This window comes from Carcharhinus amblyrhynchos, unplaced genomic scaffold (genome assembly GCF_965287045.1).
Source record: "Carcharhinus amblyrhynchos unplaced genomic scaffold, sCarAmb.v2.hapA scaffold_39, whole genome shotgun sequence".
Lineage (NCBI taxonomy): Eukaryota > Metazoa > Chordata > Chondrichthyes > Carcharhiniformes > Carcharhinidae > Carcharhinus > Carcharhinus amblyrhynchos.
In genome coordinates, this window is record NW_027649780.1 from 4296551 (window position 1) to 4320606 (window position 24056).

General features: G+C 47.2%; 2 protein-coding genes across 2 annotated transcripts in view; one reads left to right on the forward strand and one right to left on the reverse strand.

Annotated features, from left to right (window-relative positions):
* Positions 1 to 24056, reverse strand: part of LOC145363622 (uncharacterized) — a 115526-nt gene that overhangs the window by 8480 nt on the left and 82990 nt on the right. The gene's annotated exons all lie outside the window — the stretch shown is intronic.
* Positions 331 to 23572, forward strand: LOC145335576 (uncharacterized). The gene is made up of 3 exons (XM_080181383.1): positions 331 to 394; positions 8019 to 9260; positions 21332 to 23572. The coding sequence occupies exons 2-3, from the start codon at positions 8128 to 8130 to the stop codon at positions 22101 to 22103; spliced, it is 1905 nt and encodes a 634-aa protein (XP_080037509.1). The 5' UTR covers positions 331 to 394; positions 8019 to 8127; the 3' UTR covers positions 22104 to 23572.

Here is a 24056-nt window from a genome sequence, read left to right on the forward strand (position 1 = left end):
GCGACAAACCATCAGCTCGCCATCTCCATCAATGCGCATGCTCCGCTCATTGACGGGCCACTTTGGGGCCGGAAGAGCGAACCTTGGAGGACCCAACCAGCCGCAGGTCCTCCAACCAATCCGACTCAACCGGAGGCGGGGCCCTGCCGCCTGGCCACTGCGCATGCTCCAGCTCATTGACGGGCAGCTCCCTGCCGGCAGGGGGAACGCAGTCCGGCTGCCGGAGGACCAGAGAGCGCATGGTGGGTCCTCCAACCAATCCGAGTGAAAGGGAGGCGGGGCCGTGGGCGCCACCGCCCCGCCTTCACCGCGCATGCGCCTTACCGCACAGCGCCCGTTACAAGATGGCGGCCGTGAGGACCGGACTGTTGAGCTAGAGGAGTGCTGGCAGCAGGTGGGTCAACTGTGCGCGAACGGCAGATCTCTGTTCGGGGGTGGGGGGTTAGGCCCGACAGTGGATGCTGATGACCTTGCAACTCACCAATTGCGTTCACCAATCCCGGCCGTAACGCTCGTAACTTAGTCTTTGTAAAGGCATCGAAACAAACGGTTGTGCGTTGCCGTCACCGCTGTGGCAGCACTGCGCATGATCCGGGTTATCTGGATCAGCGCCTGCGCCCGGTGCCGAATTGCGCCTGCGCACTGAATCCTTTCTCCATCATATTGCAATGTTGGGTGCCAAGCCATCATGACCAGGACACATGGCGCTTCTGTTTTTTGCTGTAACTCGGTGCAACTTGATTATTTGGATTGTCAATAAAATCAGAGAAAACATTATACACAAACCCAAGCGGATTGAACATCATGCAATAGAGAGAAGCCATGAGATGGCCATAAGAACTAGGAGTAGGAATAGGCCATCTAGCCCTTCGAGCCTGTCCCGCCATTCAATAAGATCATGGCTGATCTGAAGTGGATCAGTTCCACTTTCCCGCTTTCTCCCCATAACCCTTAATTCCCTTGTCTATCAGAAACCTATCTACCCGTGACTTAAATATATTTAGCGACGTAGCCTCCACCACTTCAATGGGCAGAGAATTCCAGAGATTCACCACCCTTTGAGTGAAGAAGTTCCTCCTCAATTCTGTTCTAAACTGCCCCCACCCCCTCTTATTTTGAGGCTGTGCCCTCTAGTTCTGGTGTCAGTGTTGGGCTGGGGTGGGCACAGTGAGAAGTTTCACAACACCAGGTTAAAGTCCAACAGGTTTATTTGGAATCACGGGCTTTTGGGGCACTGCTCCTTCGTTAGGTGAGTGATTCCAAATAAATCTTTTGGACTTTAGTGAGACTTCTTAATAGAAGAAGGGAACTGGTTGTTGTTTAGTTCCGACTTAGACTTAGACTCATTGAGTCCCTAGAGTGCAGAAAGAGACCATCCGGCTCATTGAGTCCACACTGAATTTCTGGAAGAGCATCCCATCCAGGCCTTCCCCTCCACCCTATCCCCGTAACCCTGTGCATTTATCATGGCTAACCTTCACATTTTTGGACACTATGAACTCCTACTGTGCCAAAGAAGGCCATTTGGCCCATTATGTCTGCACAAACTTTGACCTAACATCTTATCCAGGCCCTTCTCCCACCCTATTCTTCTGCCCTATGCGTTTACCCCGCTAATTATCCTGTAGCTTACATATCTTTGGACACTAAGAGGCAATTGGTCAATTCACCTAACCTGCAGATCTTCAGACTGTGGGATGAAACTGAGTACCCTGAGGAAACCCACAAAGACACAGGGAGAACGTGCAAACTCCATGCAGACAGTCACCCAAGGCCAGAATTGGACCTTGGCATTTTGAATTTCTGTCCTAGTTTAACAGTGCTGAGTTTTGTAAATTCCATTTGCAGGATATTAAAATCACAAACTTGATGGATGGAAAACTCAAAGCAAGCATCCCATCAAGATCTGACAGTCACTCCATTCATTCAAATCTGAATGTCATCAAACTTTATAGGTGGAAAGCAATGGATTTGTCTGTTAAGTTTGTGGGGAAAGATTTCAGGTAAAGATCAAAGTAATGAACTCAGTGGGGTAAGAATGGATCCGAATCAGAAATTGGAAGCAAAACTGTGACTGAACAATGGGTTGCTTTTAAAAAAGATATTGTTTGGATACAGTTGTACAATCCCTACAGCGCAGAAAAAGGCCATTTGACCCATCAAGCCTGCACTGACAATAGTCCCACCCAAGCCCTATCCCAGTAACCCCACATATTTACCCAGTTAGTCTCCCTGACACTAAGGAGCATTTTAGCATGGTCAATCTTTGGACTGTGGGATGAAACCGGAGCACCCAGTGGAAGCCCACGCAGACATGGGGAGAACATGCAAGCTCCACACAGACAGTTACCTGAGACTGAACTTGAACCTGGGTCCCTGGCACTGTGAAGTAGCAGTTTTTGCCTCTGTGCCACAGTGCTGCCCCTTTATATATATTCTCAAGCAGAGGCGCTACTATAAGGCAAATAAATCTGGAACTCCCTCAATGACACAAGAGACAATGGTTAAAATTAAGAAGTGGTCTTGTGATAGATATCAGGTAGATAAATATAACTGATAACTAGGCTGAATAGATATGGTTCAGGGGGAATTTAAAAAGCAAATAAGAGAAGCAATGAGAGGGTGTAGCTGATTTATAAGAAAATTAAAAATCTTCTACAGGCAGCTGGTCGTAAAAGGATGGTAAAGTACGAGTGAGTGCAATTGGGTGTCAAGAGGGAATTTATGCATGGAGGCAATGAGAGTGATTTAGTTATTAAGTTAATTTGTCTTTAACAAGGAATCATAGAATTCCTGCAGCACAGAAGGAGGCTATTTGGTCCATTGAGCCTGCACCTTCAACAATCCCACCCAGGTCATATCTCTATAACCCCACAGTTTTAGCCTGGTAATCCCCCTGACACTAAGGAGCAATTTAGCATAGCCAATCCACCTAACCCGCACATCTTTGAACTGTGGGAGGAAACCCACACAGACATGGGAAGAATGTGCAAACTCCACACAAGCAGGCGCCCAAGGCTGGAATTGAACTCGGGTCCCTGATGCTGTGAGGCAGCAGTGCTAACCATTGTGCCGCCCTTAAAGAAGATATTGCATCATTCATGACAAAAGAGGTAGGAAGGGTGAGAGTCCAGACAGCTGTGTTGCCTGCCTGGCGCCAGGCGTGGAACTGGATTCTAGTTTATGAGGCACCAGCTCTGGGGAAAAGTGGAGGCTGTATTGGTGGGGCAGTCTATATCTGAACCATCATCATTGAATCAGTATTCTTGTGCACTGCATAACTTGGGAAATGGAGAAAGTTTTAAACTAAATAGTGAGAGCCAGGGATGAAGTGTGGAAAGATGTGGTACATCAAAGAGTAGAGAGAAGGTAAGAGAGGAAAATAGTAATATGGGAAATGGGGGGTCAGAGAATGGCAGGAAGGGACAGAGAAAGAAAGTAAACCTAAGAACCAAATTACAAAGGCACCAAAAATAACTAAAGGCTTTGTTATGAACACTATGAGCATTCAGTTACAATGTAAATAAATACGATCAGATCTGATAGGAGATGTGGCTGTGGAGTGTATTTCTCCCCTATATAAGAAGGAAGGGAGACAGAAAACAGGAAACCACAGACCAGAGAGTTTGACATCTGTGTGGCAAGAGATGTTAAAAGTCTATCTTTAAAGAAGTTATAGCTGGGTACTTAGACAAATTCAAGGTAATCGGGACAAGTCAGCAGAGTCTTGTGAATGTTTAACCAATTTCTTACAGCTGTTTAAAGGAATAGGGTGTGTTGTGGGTAAAGGAAAACCTGTAGATTTACAGTACTTCTGTTCCCAGAAGGCATTTTGTAAGGTGCCACGTCAAAGGCAAATGCAGAAAAAAAATTAATGGTGAAGGAGGTAACATATTAGCGAACTTAAAGTTTATTTATTATACACCAGTAGGCTTACATTAACATTGCAATGAAGTTACTGTGAAAATCCCCCAGTCGCCACATTCTGGCGCTTGTTCAGGTACGCTGAGGGAGAATTTAGCATGGTCAAGCCACCTAACCAGCACATTTTCGGACTGTGGGAGGAAACTGGAGCACCTGGAGGAAACCCACGGAGACACAGGGAGAAAGTGCAAACTCTGCACAGACAGTAACTCGAGCTGGGAATCGAACCCGGGTCCCTGGCGCTGTGAGGCAGTGCTAACCACTGTGCCACCGTGCTGCCCAATTGTCCCAGAGTGCTCTATAAATTGCTATATTAGTTGGCCCATTTGGCCACATAGTGTTAATGTAAGCCTTGCTTGTGATTAATAAATAAACTTTTATGTTTTGGTATACAGTGAAAATTGTTTCTTGTGCGCTATACAAACAAAGCATACCATTCGTAGAGAATGAAAGGAAAGAGTGCAGAATGTAGTGTCACTGTCGTAGCTAGGATGTAGAGAAAGATGATCTTAGTACGAGGTAGGTCCATTTGAAAGTCTGATGGCAGCAGGGAAGAAGCTGTGCTCGAGTCAGTTGGTACGTGACCTCAGATTTTTGTATATTTTTCCCAAGGGAAGAAGGTGGAAGAGGAATGTCCATGGTACTGGTGGCTTTTCCGAGGCAGCGGTAGGTGTAGAGTCAATAGATGGGAGACTGGTTTGCTTGATGGACTGGGCTGTATTCATGACCTTTTGCGATCTTGGGCAGAGCAAGAGCCAAACCAAGCTCTGATACAACCAAAAAGAATGCTTTCTGTGGTGCATCTGTAAAAGTTGATGAGAGTTATAGTGGACATGCTGAATTTCCTTAGTCTTCTGAGAAGATAGAGGTGTTGGTGGGCTTTCTTAACAGTACTGAATTAGAGCATTGTTAGAGAGTTTAAGAGAGCTGGAATAAAGTTTTAGGAGCGTAGACCAAGAGTAAAGGTTAGAGGGTATGCTGGGCACGGATTGCAAAAGGTTGTTTGGAATCTCTGGAGAATTGCAAACGTGGCACCTTTTCCTCAATAACTGGTGCAAAGATAATCCCAGCAATTTCAGGCCAGTCAGTTCAACCTCAGTGATGGAGGAAGATTCCTGAAACAATAATGGAGGACAAATTCAATAGTCACTTAAGCAAATGTGGGTTAGCAAGGAAAGTCAGCATAGATTTGTTAATGAATGGCTGTCATCTTTATGGGGTAGTGCACATGTGGCTGTGCCTACACTGGCCAGCAGCGCGCGTGCGCGGTTGTATGGCCCAGTAGCCGCGCGAATGCGCAATCATTGCTTGCTGTCAGCAGGTGGGGAGAATGTTGGGAACAAAAGTGCAGGAATTGGCCATTCAGCCCATCGAGTCTGGATTGGTTCTAAATTATCCTTTAGTGTCCAAAGATGTGCAGATTAGGGGGGATTGGCCATGGTAAATGTGTGAACTTACAGGGATAGGGCAGGTGAGAAGGCCTGGCTAAGATGCCCTTTCAGAGCGGTGGTGCAGACTTTTTGGGCCAAATGGCCTTTTCTGCACTGTAGAGATTCTATGAATGCCTTTTCCCACACTATCTCCATATTCCTTTACATCATTAGTATTTAGAAATCTATCAATCTTTACTTTAAACATACTGTGTGACTGAACTTCTGCAGTGCATTCCAGGCCACCACCACCACCCTCTTAAAAAAAAAGTCCCCTGCACATCTCCACTGAATCTTTCCACGCCCCCCGCCCTGCCCCCTTATTTTAACTTGTGCCCCTTATAATTGTCATTTTTGACCTGGAAACTGGGACAGAGAATTGTAAAGATTCATCTTAGTCTGGAGTGGCTGTCCCCTGGTTCTCGACTCCCCAGCTTGGGTATCCCTTTAAATAATTGATCGGCCTCAGTTAGAACGTCTTTCATTCTCCAAAACTGTGGATGGCACAGTTGTTAGTACTGCTGCCTCACAGCTCCACGAACCTGGGTTCGAGTCAACCACATTGCTGTGAGGCTCTGGAGTCACATGTAGGCCACACAGGGTAAGGACGGCAAATTTCCTTCCCTAAAGGACAGTAGTGAACCAGATGGGTTTTTCATAGAATATAGAACACTACAGCACAAACAGGCCCTTCAGCCCACAAGTTGCACCGATCACATCTATACCTACCAAGCCATAGAACTATCTGTAACTTCCAATGCCATTAGATCCCATATACTCATCCAGAAGTCTTTTAAAAGACCCCAGTGAGTTCGCCTCTACCACCACCGATGGCAGCCGATTCCACTCACTCACCACCCTCTGAGTGAAAAACTTTCCCCTAACATCTCCTCTGTACTTGCTTCCCAGCACCTTAAACCTGTGTCCTCTCGTAGCGACCATTTCAGCCCTGGGAAATAGCCTCTGAGAATCCATCCTATCTATTCCTCTCAACATTTTATAAACCTCTATCAGGTCGCCTCTCAACCTTCGTCTCTCCAGGGAGAAGAGACCGAGCTCCCTCAACCTATCTTCATAAGGCATGCCTCCCAATCCAGGCAACATCCTTGTAAATCTCCTCTGCACCCTCTCAATGGCTTCCACATCCTTCCTGTAGTGAGGCAACCAGAACTGCACACAGTACTCCAAGTGGGGTCTGACAAAGGTCCTATAAATTTTCCGAAAATCAACAATGGTTTCACCGTCATCAGTCGATTCTTAATTCCGGATATTTTTTAATTGAATTTGAATTCCACCGTCTGCCATGGCGGACTATGAACCTGGGTCCCCAGGACATTAACTGAGTTTCTGGATTAATAGTCTGGCGTTAATACCACTAGGCCATTGCCTCCCCTGCAGTTGAGGATAATGCTGTTAATGAAGTGTACATGGACTTCCAGCTGTCATTCGATAAAGTGCCACACAACATACTTGGGAGTGAAGTTATAACTCATGGAATGAAAGAAGCAGTAGTAGATGGACACAGAATTGAGTACGTGTGTGTATTTGTGTGTTTCGGGGGGCGGAAGCGGGAGGGCCTACAGAATTCTAGTTAATGGATGTTTGGGAGTTCTTCAGGATCTGGTGTTAATACCATTGTCTTTGTAATGTATGCAAATGACCCAGACCTGGTATTCAGTTACAGTTTTGAAATTTGCAGACAGTGTTGTATAGGCAGGTTCCCTGTCCTGGAGGATATGAATAAACCAGTTGGGCTTTTATGACAATCCAGCTGTTTCCATGGTCACTTTTCCCTTGCACCAGCCCCAGATTCATTCTGCCCCATTTCACAGTCTGCCTTTGAACAAGAACAAAGAACAGTACAGTACAGGACTTCGACCCCCCAAGCCTGTGCCAATCACATTATCCTATCTAGACTAACTGCCTGTATCCCTCTATTCCCAGTCTGTTTGTGTGTCTATCCAGATAAGTCTTAAATGTCACTAACGTATCAGCCTCAACCACCTCACTTGGCAGTGCATTCCAGGCCCCTGCCACCCTCTGTGTAAAAAAAAAACTTACCCTCCACATCTCCACTCAACCTTTCCCTCCTTATCTTGAACTTGTGCCCCCTTGTAATTGTCATTTCCACCCTGGGAAAAAGCTTCCAACTGTTCATCTTATCTATACTCCTCATAATTTTATAAACTATTATCAGATCGTCTCCCCATCTTTCCAGGGAGAACAATCCCAGTTTATTCAATCTCTCCTCATAGCTAATACCCTCCATACCAGGCAACATCCTGGTAAACCTTTTCTGTATTCTCTCCAAAGCCTCCACATCCTCCTGGGAGTGTGGTGACCAGAATTGGATACAGTATTCCAAATGTGGCCTAACAAACGTTTTATACAACTGTAACATGATTTGCCAACTTTTATACTCGGTGCCCCGTCCGATGAAGGCAAGCACGCCAAATGCTTTCTTCACCACCTTTTCCACCTGTGCTGCCGCTTCTAAGGATCTGTGGACCTGTACTCCCAGATCTCTCTGTGTCTATGCTCCTGATTGTTCTGCTGTTTGTTTTATAACTCCCATCTGAATTGGATCTACCAAAATGCATCACTTCGCATTTGTGGGCTCTCTCTCACACTCCTTTTGTATTCTGTTTTAAATCAATTTCACAGGGTTTTAGAAGAGGAAGGTTTGCAGTTGGGAAACTGAAACCAAACATCGCACCAGGAGCTGACAAAAGTTGCCAACTTATTGCAGTCCAAATACTACTGGATTTTGAACATGGAAGGAAACACCACCGTTTCCAGTGGAGAGAAAGCACATGCGTGTTCTGTATGTGGACAGGGCTTCAGCCAGTCATCTGATCTGTCGAAACACAAATGCAGTCACAGCAGGGAGAAACCGTGGAAATGCGGAGATTGCGGGAAAGGGTTCAAATCCCCCTCTGACCTGGAAAGTCACCGGCGCAGTCACACCGGGGAGAAACCTTTCACCTGCTTCCAGTGTGGGAAGGGATTCACTCGGTCGTCCTACCTGCTGATACACCAGCGAGTCCACACCGGTGAGAGGCCGTTCACCTGCTCCGAGTGCGGGAAGGAATTCATTCAGTCATCCAACCTGCAGACGCACCAGCGGGTTCACACTGTGGAGAGGCCTTTCAAGTGCCCAGACTGCGGGAAGTGCTATAAAGGTTCCATGGAACTGATGCGCCATCGACGCGTCCACACTGACGAGAGGCCGTTCCGATGCTCTCACTGCGGGGTCGGGTTCAGGTGGTCATCTCAGCTCACTTCGCACAAGCACAGGCACACCGGGGAGAGGCCCTACACTTGCTCTGAGTGCGGGAAGGGATTCACTCAGTCCTCTCACCTGCTGAGACACCAGCACGGTCACAGTGACGAGAGGCCATTCACCTGCTCCGAGTGCGGGAAGGGATTCACTCAGCAATCCCACCTGCAGACGCATCAACGGGTTCACACTGCCGGGACAGTTTTTAAATGCCCAGATTGTGGAAAATGCTACAAAAGATCTCAGGACCTGATGCTCCATCAATGCTTTCACGCAGACGACAGATTGGTCTGGTGTTCTCGTTGCGGGACTGGGTTCGAGAAGTCACCTGAACTCGACGTACACACCGGAGAGAAGCCACTCCCCTGTCCTGTGTGTGGGAAGGGAATCTCTCAGTCAACCGATCTGCTGACAGATGGACAGGTTCACACTGGGGGTAGACCGTTCACCTGCTCCGTGTGTGGGAAGGGATTCACTCATCCGTCTAATCTGTTGAGACACCAGCGAGTTCACACCGGGGAGAGGCCTTTCACCTGCTCCGTGTGTGGGAAGGGGTTCACTCAGTCATCCAACCTGCTGACGCACCAGCGAGTTCACACCGGGGAGAAACCGTTCACCTGCTCTGAATGCGGGAGGGGATTTGCCTATTTATCCACGCTGCTGAAACACCAGCGAATTCACAAGTATCTACGACCCCAATCACATTTAGAGGTTAAAACTTGTTGATTGGGGTTTGTTTCTGCTGATAAGCTTCAGATCGTTGGTAGTACTAATATTGTGGATAAAGGTCAAATAAATAGCTTTTGAACGGGCAATGTTGCCACCTTTTTAATATCTCTGACACAATTTGGATCCTTTTGAAGGTCTTTCCCTCTCCCTGTCTCCTCCATTTGAAAGGATCACAGAAGGCTGCTTAACTGCTGGTTCTAGAGAAATGCCAAAGCTGAAAATACGCCGGGTGGCACAGTGGTTAGCACTGCTGCCTCACAGCACCAGGGATCCAGGTTCGATTCTAGCCTCGAGCAACTACCTGTGTGGAGTTTACACATTCTCCCCTCCACTGCGTGGGTTTTAGCATTGGCCATGCTAAATTGACCCTTAGTGTCGGGGGATTAGCAGGTAAATATGTGGGGTTACAGGGATAGGGCCTGGGTGGGATTGATGTCGATGCAGATTCGATGGGCCGAATGGCCGCCTCCTGTAATTCTAACATTCTATATTTTATAATCTGTGAAGTGGTCCTGGGCTGTAAATCTGCTATATCACTGTTCACATACAGCAGCCAGGAACTACAAATTTGTTGCAAGTGCTTTAATTAACACGAGAGAAGCTGTATGTCACTGTGCAGGGAGTCAGGATGTCAAGAATTACTAGTAATGTGTTAGATGATAGTGTAAATGTTGTTAGCTAACAGTCTGAACATGTGTATGTGCATGATTGAGTATTTAAATTAGGTAAACTAATCAAGGTAGTGACTGGCTAATTGTACCCACATGACACAGATAAAGTGATCAAAACTATTGTGCGTGATTGATCACCTCCGAATGAGTATACGGTTTCCAGTTAGTGTATGTTAATTTAATTTTTGTTGAGCATAAAGGTATAATTGTCATTGTATTCCTTTGTTTGGGAAGTTTATATGCCATGTGTGTGGAAACAGGTTTCCCTGCTATAGCTTGAATAAAGGCAATTTGAAACTCTGAAAAGCTTTGTCTGGTCTCTCGAGGGAAGCAAAGTACAAAGATAGCTCGTGAACATTCCTCTGACATCCATCCTTGGCCTCCACAGTGTCTGCACGGCAGCTCAATCAATAGAACATGAGACTTTCAAGCTCAGGGTCGTGGGTTGGGTGCTACTGTTTCATGGGTGGCGCAGTGGTTAGCACTGCTGCCTCACAGCGCCAGAGACGCTGGTTCGATTCCTGGCTTGGGTCACTGTCTGTGTGGAGTTTGCATGTTCATCCCCATGTCTGTGTGGGTTTCCTCTCACGGTTCAAAAGCTATGCTGTTTAGACGCATGGGCCGTGCTAAATTCTCCCTCAGTGTACCCAAACAGGCACTGGAGTGTGGCACTTGAATGATTTTCACAGTAACTTCATTGCAGTGTTAATGTAAGCCTCCTTGTGACACTGATAAATAAACTTTCAAAAAAAGCATGAGGGGCTCTTGGACCTTCCTTGTCCTAAGATTGAGACAATCCAATCCTTCCACTAGCCCATTCTTGACTTCAATGTCCTTGTTCACCCCTGTCCCACCCTTTCCTGTCCAGAATCCTTGTCATCTTCCAAACCTCTGCCCACATGCCCTGAATCTCCAAATGTGAGTCCCTCCAGTGAAATCTCTGCCACAGTATTGAGACAGCTCGTAGCAAAATCACAGTTACATCATGTGAGAATATGACTGAGGTAAACTATCTCTCGCTGTATAAAAATTGGCATCTGATGTTACAGCTGTTGGTTAGGCCACATTTGGAGTACTGTGTCCAGTCCTGGTCGCAGCACTACCAGAAGGACATGGAAGCCTTGGAGAGAGTGCAGAGGAGGTTTACCAGGATGTTATCTGGTATGGTGGGTCTCAGCTATGAGGAGATATTGGGTAAACTGGGATTATTCTCCCTGGAAAGATGGAGAATGAGGGGAGATCTAATAGAGGTGTATAAAATTATGAGGGGTATGGATAGGGTGAACAGTGGGAAGCTTTTTCCCAGGTCGGAGGTGACAAACACAAGGGTTCACAGGTTCAAGGTGAGGTGGGCGGGGTGGGGGGGGGTGAGGTTTAACTCAGATAGCAGAGGGACGTATTTTACCCAGAGGGTGCTGGGGGCCTGGAATGCACTGCCAAACTGGGTGGTGGAGGCGGATATGCTGGGATCGTTTGAGACTTATCTGGATAGTCACATGAGCAGACTGGGAATGGAGGGATACAGAAAAATGGTCTAGTTGGACCAATGAGCGGCGCAGACTTGGAGGGCCGAAGGCCTGTTTCCTGTGCTGTACTGTGCCTTGTTCTGTCCTTCTCAGCCAGTCAGCAGCTACTGACACCATTGACCGAACTATCTTCCTCCAATGCTGTCCAGCTGGGTGGAGCTGCACACTTCTGATTTATATATGATCTAATTGTAGCCAGAGAACCAGCCATTTACTGCACACGAGAGCAAGCAAATGGAGGAAACACAGAGTCAACGGAGAAGAGATAAGACTCAGATTGCAAGAGTAAAAGAGATGGAGATTGATAAACAGAGAGACAGAGACTGGGTTAGACACTGGTCCAGAGAAAATAGTCATGCTTTTCAGACTTCTTGTGCGATGTGGGAATTCAGGGATTTTTCCAGTGTCCCTAGCTCCTTCACCTGCAAGAATTGTGTTCAACTGCAGCTCCTGTTAGACCGCTTGATGGCTCTGGAGCTGTGGATGGATTCACTTTGGAGCATCCAGGATGCTGAGGAAATCATGGATAGCCCATCTCTTCAGAGCAATTAGGGATGGGCAATAAATGCTGGCCCACCCAGTGATGCCTAAATGAATTAAAAAATAAATAAATTGCTCCTTAGTGTCCAAAGATGTGTTGGTTAGATGGCTTAGCCATGGCAGGTGTGTGGAGTAACAGTAACAGAGCAGGGGAGAGAGTCTGGGTAAAATACTCTTGTCAAAAAGTCAGTGCAAACTCGATGGGCTGAATGTCCTCTTCTGCACTGTAGGAATTCTACAAATTTTCTCATTCTCCTTAAATTTACGTCTACTGTTAATTCTGCTATTTCATATAGTTTCACAATTATAGATATAAATATCACACATTGGTGGGCGGTATGGTAGCACAGTGGTTAGCACTGCTGCTTCACAGCTCCACGGACCTGAGTTTGATTCCTGGCTTGGGTCACTGTCTGAGTGGAGTTTGCACATTCTCCTCGTGTCTGCATGGATTTCCTCCGGGTACTCTGGTTTCCTCCCACAGTCCAAAGATGTGCAGGTTAGGTTGATTGGCTATGCTAAAATTGCCCTTCGTGTCCTGAGATGCGTAGGTTAGAGGGATTAGTGGGTATAATATGTAGGGATATGGGGGTAGTGCCTGGGTGGGATTGTGGATGGTGCAGACTTGATGGGCTGAATGGCCTTTTCTGTACTGTAGAGATTCTAAGTAATTCTAAGTCACATTATAATCTATTCTAGTGCTCACTGTGATTTACGATCCTTATTGTGGTTGATAACACACGAACTCTGTCCTGATACCTAATCTGATTAGAGTTTCCAATGAGTCGATTCTGTGGAATGGAATGTCTAAGAAGATCACCTCGTTGTGATCTGTACGCAGTGAAGGCCCTGTTTGAGCTAACTCAGACTAAACGTCTCCACTCCAAAATATACATTATGTCTTTGATTTGTTATTGTCACATATATTAACATATAATGAAAAATACAGACAAAACATATCGTTCATAGAGAAGGAAAGGAGAGAGTGCAGAACGTAGTGTTACAGTCATAGCTAGGTTGTAGAGAAAGATCAACTTAATGCAAGGAAAGTCCATTCATAAGAAGGAGGAAAAAGCTGTTCTTGAGTCGGTTGGTACATGACCTCGGACTTTTGTATCTTTTTCCTGACGGAAGAAGCTGGAAGAGAGAATGTCCGGGGTGCGTGGGATCCTTAATTATGCTGGCTGCTTTCCCGAGGCAGCGGGAAGTGTAGACACAGTCAATGGATGGGAGGCTGGTTTGCGTGATGGATTGGGCTACATTCACAATCTTTTGTAGTTTCTTGTGGTCTTGGGCAGAGCAGGAGCCATACCAAGCCATGATACAACCAGAAAGAATGCTTTCTATGGTGCATCTGTAAAAGTTGGTGAGAGTCATGGCTGACAGGCCAAATTTCCTTAGTCTTCTGAGAAAGTAGAGGTGTTGGTGGGGTTTCCTAACTATAGTGTTGGCATGGGGAGAACCAGGACAGGTTGTTGGTGATCTGGACACCTAATAACTTGAAGTTCTCGACCGTTTCTACTGTGTCCTTATTGATGTTGACAGGGACATGTTCTCCTTTACGCTTCCTGAAGTCGATGACAAATCTCCTTCATTTTCTTAACATCAAGGGAGAGATTATTGTTGCCACAGACGTATATTAGACATTCAGTGCCATTCAAGCCTTTAAATGTGTGGGACATGCTGTCTCAAAGCACATCTCACCATATTCACACCGAGAATCCTAGGGTGGAGAACTGGGACATCCTGTCTCCAAATGCATCCCATCCTGTTTGCATTGAGAATCCCAGGGTGGAGAACTGGGACATCCTGTCTCCCAAACTGTTACGGATGTTGGGGCATGCTCCTTTAAGAGAATGGGTCAGGTGACTCAGGACACAAGCTCCACCTAGGATGGAGTTTACCATGCCAGTCTTAGAATCATAGAATTCTACAGCGCAACAGGAGGCCATTTGTCCCATGAAGTCTGCACCGAACATTATCCCACCCAGGCCCTATCTCCATAACTCCAAGCATTTACCCTAGCTAGTCCCCCTGACACTAAGGGGCAATTTAGCATGGCCAATTCACCTCACCCACACATCTTTGGATTGTGGCAGGAAACCGGAGCACCCGGAAGAAACCCACGCAGACATGGGGAGAACGTGCAAACTACACACAGACAATGACCCAAGCTGGGAATCGAACCTAGGTCCTTGGCACAGTGCTAACCACTATGCCACCATGTTGCCTCTTATGCTGACTGTGCTCAAGAATAGATGTGTTAATCAACAGTTTTAGTTGGTTTACTCCCACCTACTTTGTGGTCTTTTATTGGACCATTTTAGATCTCATAGATAATATGAAAACATCCAACACTGTTCACACTGAGAATTCCAGGGTGGATAATTCTCACATCCATTCATCCCTGTGCAAAAAATGATCTATGTCTGTGATATTAGGGGTTCACTGGTTAGTTTAGCACAGAGAGTTGCTGGTAGAGTTTGAACCAATATTTTAAACATCTCACATACGCCAGGAACATTTTAAATGGTCATGTTACCCAATGTGTCCCAGTGTGATAGATCAGATGTAAGACTTTATTATCCTGCAAACTCCAACAACCAATTGGCTGGATTTTGCAATATAAAGAATCGTAGAATCCTACAGTGCAGAAGGAGGCCATTCAGCCCATCAAACTTGCACTGACAATAATCCCACCCAGGCCCTTAACCCCTGCTAGTCCTCCTGGTATTAAGGAGCAATTTAGCATAGTTAACCAACCCAACTGCCATATCTTTTGGAGTGTGGAACAAAACTGGAGCACCTGGATGAAACCACGGATAGAACGTGCAAACTCTACACAGTCAGTCACCTGAGGCCTGAATTGAACCCGGGCCCCTGGTGCTACATGGCAGCAATGCCAACTGCTGGGTCCTTTAATTTGTAACGTGGAGCTGCCTGTGTCCAGTGGGTTGCACGCCTGCAAATTGTGGGCCTTCAGATTGAGGCACCAATAGTGTGGAGCAGTTTGGATGGAAGTTTTACTGGTTTATGCACCACAGGTGAAAAGGGGAGTTTCTTTTTTTTTAACCCCGAATTGCTGAATGAATTGGTTTATGATTTTACTGATTTCCAAGCCCCTATTTCCAGATCTTAGCCAACAGAAGGCTTTCCACTGTGGGGAGATTACCCAGCATCCTGCAGTGCGGTGCATGTCCTCTACCCAGACCATGGGGAGAGAGTGCGCAGGCGCAGTACCACCCAGTGATGGCGACGCTGAGCCCCTCGACCGTCCGATCTCCTTAATGGTGAGGATGCGGAATCGCGGAGGGAGCAGTGGGGCCGGCGGCGGCGCGGGGAAGGTTTCTGAACGCGCGGTGCAGGCCTCCAACCCCGAATCCGAACCTGCGGCTCTCTCCTTTTTTTGTGCCACTCCGGGTCTTTGTGCCGGAGAAAGACCCGGACCGACGGCCGCCATCTTGGTTCAGCGGAGCGCGGGGCGCATGCGCTCCCCCGGCAGTGACGTCACCCAGTCGGGGGGTGGGTGGCTGGGTGCGGGGGAGACTTCCGGGTCCTAGTGTCCGTCTGCAGTTCTCTGACTCGTTGAGTCCATGGGACATGTTTATTTTCAGTGTGAGAGGTTGCATCTCCTCTGTGGTTACCTGAAGGAGCTGCTGCTCAATGTTTGGTTACACTTCAGCTGCTGAGTTGTACAGGACATTGCTGAGGCCACACTTGGAAAACTGCATACAATTCTGGTCACCTCATTATATAGAAAGGATACTATTAAACTAGAAAGAGTGCAGAAAAGATTTACTAGGATTCTACTGGGACTTGATGGTTTGAGTTATAAGGAGAGGCTGGATAGACTGGGACTTTTTTCTCTGGAGCGTAGGAGGCTGAGGGGTGATCTTACAGAAGTCTATAAGATAATGAGGGGCACAGATCAGCTAGATGGTCAACATCTTTTCCCAAGGGCAGGGGAGTCTAAAACTAGAGCGTATAGGTTTAAGGTGAGAGGGGAGAGATACAAAAGGGTCCAAAGGGCAACCTTTTCACACAGAGGAAGGTGAGAGTCTGGAACAAGCTGCCAGAGAGAGGGATATTTTGTCTTTTACAAAGCATTTAAACAGTTACATGGGCAAGATGGGTATAGAGGGACATGGGCTAACTGGCACTAGCTTAGTGGTTAAGAAAAGAGGCGGCATGAACAAGGGGCGGCATGGTAGCACAGTGGTTAGCACTGCTGCTTCACAGTTCCAGGGTCCTCGGTTTGATTCCCGGCTCAGGTCACTGTCTGTGTGGAGTTTGCACATTCTCCTCGTGTCTGCGTGGGTTTCCTCCGGGTGCTCCAGTTTCCTCCCACAGTCCGAAAGATGTGTGGGTTAGGCTGATTGGCCATGCGAACAAATTGCCCCTTAGTGTCCAGGGATGTGTAGGGTAGAGGGATCAATGGGTATGATGTGTAGGGATGTGGGGCTAGGGCCTGGGTGGGATTGTGTTTGGTGCAGACTCGATGGGCCAAAGGGCCTCTTTATGCACTGTAGGGTTCTATGGCATCAGAAGTTGAACCGAGGGGCTTGTTTCCATGCTTAAACTCGATGGCCCCATAATCTTTGGCTGCCCAGTGCAGAGGAGGCTAAATAAGTCAGAGGATCTTCCCACAGACTTGCTCTTGGTTAAAATAGCAACTTGTAGATCCATGATGTGTGAGGCAGCAGGTAAACTCTAGCTGTCGGCCTGTCCTGTGGTCTTGTCTGTGGCCCTAGAGAGCAGCATGCAATTTTTTTTAAGTTTTAAAGTGTATTTATTAGTGTCACACAAGTAGGTTTACGTTATCACTGCAATGAAGTCACTGTGAAAATCCCCCAGTCACCACACTCTGGCGTCTGTTCGGGTTACACTGAGGGAGAATTTGGCATGGCCGATGCACCTAACCCGCACTAGTGTGAAGTGATTCACTTTGGTAGGAGTAACAGGAATATGGAGCACTGGGCTAATGGTAAATTACTTGGTAGTGTGGTTGAGCAGAGAGATCTCGGTGTCCATGTGCATAGATCGCTGGAGGCTGGCGCCCAGGTTGATAGAGTTGTTAAAGAGAGAGCTAAGAAGGGCCAGGAGGCAACATGAGAAGTCTTTAGCAGGTAGGATCCGGGAAAACCCTAAAGCTTTCGATGGGTATGTCAGGAATAAAAGAATGACTAGGGTAAGATTAGGGCCAGTCAAGGACAGTAGCGGGAAATTGTGCATGGAGTCCGAAGAGATAGGAGAGGCGCTAAATGAATATTTTTTGTCAGTATTCACACAGGGAAAAGACAGTATTGTTGAGGAGAATATGGAGATAAAGTTATTAGACTAGATGGGATTGAGGTTCGTAAGGAGAAGGTATTAGCAATTCTGGAAAGTATGAAAACAGATAAGTCCCCTGGGCCAGATGGGATTCATCCTAGGATTCTCTGGGAGGCAAGGGAGGAGACTGCGGAGCCTTGGCTTTGATCTTTAGGTCGTCATTGTCTACAGGAATAGTGCCAGAAGACTGGAGGATAGCAAATGTTGTCCCCTTGTTCAAGAAGGGGAGTAGAGACAACCCTGGTAATTATAGATCAGTGAGCCTTACTTCTGTTGTGGGCAAAGTTTTGGAAAGGATTGTAAGAGATAGGATTTATAATCACCTAGAAAGGAATAATTTGATTAGGGATAGTCAGCACAGTTTTGTGAAGGGTAGGTCATGTCTCACAAATCTTATTCAGTTCTTTGAGAAGGTGACCAAAGAGGATGAGGATAAAGCAGTTGATGTAGTGTACATGGATTTCAGTAAAGTGTTTGGTAAGCTATTGCAGAAGATATGGAGGCATGGGATTGAGGGTGATTTAGCAGTTTGGATCAGAAATTGGCTAGCTGCAAGAATGATGTGGAGATGCTGGTGTTGGACTGGGGTAAACACAGTAAGAATTCTTACAACACCAGGTTAAAGTCCAACAGGTTTATCTGGCAGCAAAAGCCACTAGCTTTCTGACCCTTCATCAAGTGAGTGGAGAGTTCTGATCACAAACAGGAGATGTAAAGACTACACTCAGTTTACAGAATAATGGTTGGAATGCGAGTTTTTACAGCTAATCAAGTCTTAAAGGTGCAGACAATGTGAGTGGAAATAGCATTAAACATAGCTTAAAGAGATGTGTATTGTCTCCAGACAGGATAGTAAGTGAGATTTTGCAAGTCCAGGCAAGTCATGGGGGTTACAAATAGTGTGATATAAACCCAAGATCCCGGTTGAGGCCGTCCTCATGTGTGCGAAACTTGGCTATCAGTTTCTGCTCAGCGACTCTGTGCTGTCATGTGTCATGAAGGCCGCCTTGGAGAATGTTTACCTGAAGATCAGAGGCCGAATGCCCGTGACCACTGAAGTGTTCCCCAACAGGAAGAAAACAGTCTTACCTGGTGATTGTCGAGCAATGTTCATTCATCCGTTGTTGTAGCGTCTGTATGGTCTCCCCAATGTACCATGCTTTGGGACATCCTTTCCTGCAGTGTATCAGGTAGACAATGTTGGCCGAGTTACAAGAGTACGTGCCGTGTATCTGGTGGATGGTCGTCTCACGTGAGATGATGGTATCCACGTTGGTGATCCGGCATGTCTTGCAGAGGTTGCTGTGGCAGGGTGGTGTGGTGTCGTGATCACTGTTCTCTCTAGCACCCGGGTTTCCTCCGGGTGCCCCGGTTTCCTCTCACACTCCAAAGATGTGTGTGTTAGGTGGATTGGCTGTGCTAATCCTCGTGTCCAACGAGGGGCATACACGCGATGGGTCGTACTGGGGCTGCTCTTGGTTGTTCGAGATTGGCCTAGTGCTTCATGTCGTTAGTGTGTGCCTAAAGTGGACAAGATACTGGGCAAGACGACAGCTCAGTGACTATCGCTGTTTGCTGTGCAGACACATGGATTTGGGCCGGTGTCTGTGGGAGTTTGTGCATCCTCCCCGTGCTTGCGTGGGTTTTCTCCGGGTGCTCCGGTTTCCTCCCATACCCCAAAGATGTGCTGTTAGGCTGATTGGCAGGAATAAATTGTCCCTAAACCAGTTTCCCTCAATCTGGATGGCCATAAAACATTAGACAGGGGTCATGGGTGGAGAGGGGGGACTGGTGGTGTTGAGATGGCGGCGCAGGCTCGTTGGGCCGAAGGGCCTGTTTCCCGGGCTGATTTTGTTCTTTGTTCTTTGTAAATTCCCCCTCTTAGTGTCAGGGTTAAGGGAATAGGGCCTGGGTGGGATTGTTTCCGCTGTCGACCTCTACACTGTAGGGATTCTATGATGGACACCTCAGGGTACAGAGTGTTTCATTGGGAGCAACGATCTGTTTTAGTCAGAAAGGTTCTCTTAACTATTGTTTGGACTTTGGTGTGAATTTTCACTTATTTTAGCTTCAGGTTGTTTGAACCACATCTTTGTGGAAGCGAAATAAGGAAGAATGTCCCCTGGAGAGTGCAAAACCCTACTAACCATCCTGGCTTGAGACAATTCACACCTCTTCAACCTGTGCTTATCCTCCTCTCCACGCTCACGGTTCGCACCTGTGAAGACTTGGTTACCTGCAAAGATTCTTTGGAATTTGGGCTAACTGGGTGGTTAAGAAAAGGGACAGCATGAACAAGTTGAACTGAAGGCCTTGTTTCCATGCTTTAACTCTAAGACCCTATAATCTTTGGCTGCCCAGTGCAGAGGAGGCTGAGTAAGTCAGAGGATCTTCCCACAGACTTGCTGTTGGTTAAAACAGCACCTTGTAGATCCAGGGTGGGTGAAGCAGCAGGTAAACTCTGGCTGTTGGCCTGTCCTACTGTGAGCTAGAGGACAGCGTGCAATTTTTTTTTTAAGTTTTAAAGTGTATTTGTTAGCGTCACGCAAGTAGGCTTACATTAACACTGCAATGAAGTCACTATGAAAATCCCCCAGCCGCCAGACTCCGGTATCTGTTCGGGTTACGCTGAGGGAGAATTTAGCACGGCCGATGCACCCTAACCCGCAGGTCTTTTGGACTGTGGGAGGAAAAGATCTACCAGGATGTTGCCTGGTATGGAGAACATTAGCTATGAGGGGAGGTTGGAGAAACTTGGTTTGTTCTCACTGGAATGACGGAGATGGAGGGGCGATCCGATGGAAGTCTACAAGATTATGAGGGGCACGGACAGGGTGGATAGTCAGAAGCTTTTCAGAGTCATTTACGAGGGGGCACAGGTTTAGGGTGCATGGGGCAAGGTTTAAAGGAGGTGTACGAGGTGAGTTTTTTACACAGAGGGTGGTGGGTGCCTGGAACTCACTGCTGGGGGAGGTAGTGGAAGCGGATACAATAGTGGCTTTTAACGGGCATTTTGACAAATAGATGAACAGTATGGGAGTAGAGGGAGATAGTCCCCGGAAGGGTGGGGAGTTTTATCTCAATCGGGCAGCAGGTTGGGTGCAGGCTTGGAGGGGCCATAGGACCTATTCCTGTGCTGTAATTTTCTTTTGATTCGCATTCTAACCATTCTTCACATTCCAGCCTGTAATTATTTTGTAATTGCGTCTTTGCCTACCTCTCTGCTCACCTGATGAAGGAGCGGCGCTCCGAAAGCTCGCGATTCCAAATAAACCTGTCGGACTTTAACCTGGTGTTGCGAGACTTCTAACTGTGCGCGTGGAGACTAGCATTGTCTGTCCTGAATTTTGACCCTGTGCTGACCCTGTCTATTCCTCTTACAAATATTAGATTAGGATTTGAAAAGCCGCCTGCCGATCTGACGTATCACCGGCCTTTGGATGTCGGAGGAGAGATTTTCGTCTCTCCTGTGTAGAAAGGTTTTAGGCGTCCGTGTGACTGGAAAAGCAACAAGACTCACGCACGCACGCACACACATAAGTGAGTGCGTTCCGGTGCGGTGACTTTGGAAACACTGTAATGAGTTGCACAGCCTGACAAAACCGTCGCACCGTTCGCAGCGAGGAGAAACCGGAACCGTATTCAGTCTGCGTGGACGAGGCTTCGTCCGATCTTCCGATCGGAGAGACCCCAGGAAACCGACGCCACGGCGAAACCGTGGAAATGCGGGGACTGCGGGAAAGGATTCCGGTCCCCGTCCGTGCTGGAAACCCATCGGCGCAGCCACACTGGGGAGAAGCCGTTCGGCTGCTCAGTCTGCGGGAAGGGGTTCGCTCAGTCGTCCAGCTGGCGTAAGCACCAGACGACTCACACCGGGGCGAGACTGTTCACCTGCTCCACGTGCGGGAAGGGCTTCGCCCAGCAGACCCACCTCACCGCCCACCAGCTTGTCCACTCTGACGCGAGACCCTTCAAGTGTCCCGGCTGCGAGAAGAGCTTCAAAAGCAAGAAGAACCTGCTGACGCACCGGCGGGTCCACACCGGGGAGAGGCCGTACGCCTGCCCCGAGTGCGGGAAGGGGTTCACCCAGTTGTCCAGCCTGCTGACCCACCGGCGGGTCCACACCGGGGAGAAACCGTTCACCTGCCCCGAGTGCGGGATGGCGTTCATCCAACTCTGCAACCTGTTGGACCACCAGCGGGTTCACACCGGGGAGAGGCCCTTCACCTGCTGCGTGTGCGGGAAGGGGTTCGCCCAGTCGTCCACCCTGCTGAGGCACAAGCGCATCCACACCGGGGTGAGACCGTTCACCTGCTCCCAGTGCGGGAAGGGGTTCACCCAGTTCGCCCACCTCGCCTCGCACCAACGCGTCCACTCTGACGCGAGACCGTTCAAATGCTCAGACTGCGGGAAGAGCTTCAAAGGCAAAATGGACCTGCTGATTCACCAGCGGGTTCACACCGGGGAGAGGCCGTTCACCTGCTCCGTGTGCGGGAAGGGGTTCACTCAGCATTCCCTGCAGGTGAAACACCAGCGCGTTCACACCAGGGAGACGCTATTCATCTGCTCCGAGTGTGGGAAGGGGTTCTCTAGTCCGTCTACCCTGCAGGCACACCGGCAGATTCACAAGCTGCAGGAGTTGGATTCTGCTGTTAGCCACAGCCAGAACTGAACCAAATTCTGACAGCGGGAGTCTCTTTCAGTTGCTGTTAATAATCACTGTAACTGGACTGGAGTCTGATATTCCTCAGTATGGGTTAATTAAATCAGCTTTTGAGTGTTTGAGGCCTTGATTTCTCGAAGATAAGGGGAGACTGACTGATGTCCTGATACTGGCTGTGTTCATTTGTTGGGTCTCTTCTCTTTTGTTAATGGGAAAACCTGTGTTTATATAGCGCCTGTCGCAACTTCGAGGGGTTCCCAAAATGCTTTACAGCCAGTGGAGTTCTCCTGAGGCGTACCCGCTGCTGTAATGTAAGAAATGTGGTCGCCAAATTACGCACAGCAAGATCTCACTAATCGAAATGTGATTGTGACCAGAGAATCTATTGAGTGAGGGATAAATATTAAGTAGTAAACCAGGGGGAGCTCCCCGGCTCCTTGGAATAACCTCATGGGAACTTCCATACCCGATCGAGAGGAGAGATAGAGCCATGACTGAGTGCTCCTTCAGTACTAGATTTAACATTTCATTCCTCATACCTTTAGTTGCCCTTATGGACAAGTGTAAGATTTTAGTTCTCTTCGTTCTTTGATTCGTAGATGGCGCAAAAAAATGGTTGGAGTCGTTGCTAATTTTAAAGCATTTTATTAAGAAGCAACACCTTAGATACGATACACAAGATAAATAGGCAGAAGACAACTTGTAACAGGCATCTTTACTTATTTTGGGGGAACACTGAGTTAGCTGTAGGTGTAGAAGATTTAATTATATTGGGCAATGATTAATGGAGACAACTTGTCTGGGAGAACTGAGAGTTTAGGTCGAGCTGCTAAATGCATGTATTCGTAATGAAGTTGTGGTAAAGTGGGTTTATGAGTAACTGTAGAGTTTGGAAATTTGCAGTAGGGGATAGACAGAGACTTGACTTTTAACTTGTTAAATTTCAAAGGGGTCTAAAATACTTTTACAGCTTGCAGATCATTCATTAGTGGACAAGTGAACGTTTTATCTAACTCAAAAGGGGAGGCGGTAGGAAAAAGAGAAAATGTTTGTTTTGGAAAAGTGAAGCTCAAAGCGAGGCTAAGTACAATGGAATTGAAGAGAAAAGGGGAAAAAAGGATATTTAAGGAAAGATTCAGAGCTGCTTTGCTGTGTGAAGAAGACCTTGTGGGAAGAGCTCTCTGCTGCGAGAATGTGTGAGGTTTGAATCAGCCATTCAGTCAAGCAAGAAAAAGAAAAGTGGTCTTGTTTCTCTATACACTTGGATTTCCGCAGCAGAGTGAAATCAAGTGAGATGTCACCTGCTATACAAATACTAAAATCACAGTAGTTGTTGGATTTTTTAAGAGTTAAAAATCAATAATGTTGCCAGGAATCTGTTTGCTTTTGTGTACTGACGTTTTCCTGAGAAATGTTTTGTAAACGATGTTTATTATGTAACTGTAATCTTGTGTGCTTAAGTTTTCTGTTCTTGTCAATAAACCCTATTAATTTCTTAAATCCCAAAAATGTTGCTGGAATTCTATGCTGCGGGGCTCAGTGAGTTTCTCTTATTCTCAGAATACAATTTAAAAGGTTATGATCATTGATTCAAATTTCCTCCTGGGATTTGGCTTGTTCAACCATTAAAATCGGCTGTGGTCATAACACAGGAGTGTGCGCTTTACTGATCCCCAGATTGGACACATGGATGGCGAGAAGCAGGAGGATGCTGATCCCTGTGGCTGGACACAACAGTTTCTTCGGAATGGTTTACTGAGCAAAAATGTTAGGCCAAATCCAGGGTGGATCCCATTGAGAAGCTACTTTTGCCTTTAGTAATTTGTCCTCTTTTAAGATCTTTCATATCCCTTATTTATTTTGTCAATCACTTATTCAATTATCTAGGCATTTCTGCACGTTAATTATATGACATGGGGGCGGCACGGTAGCACAGTGGTTAGCACTGCTGCTTCACAGCCC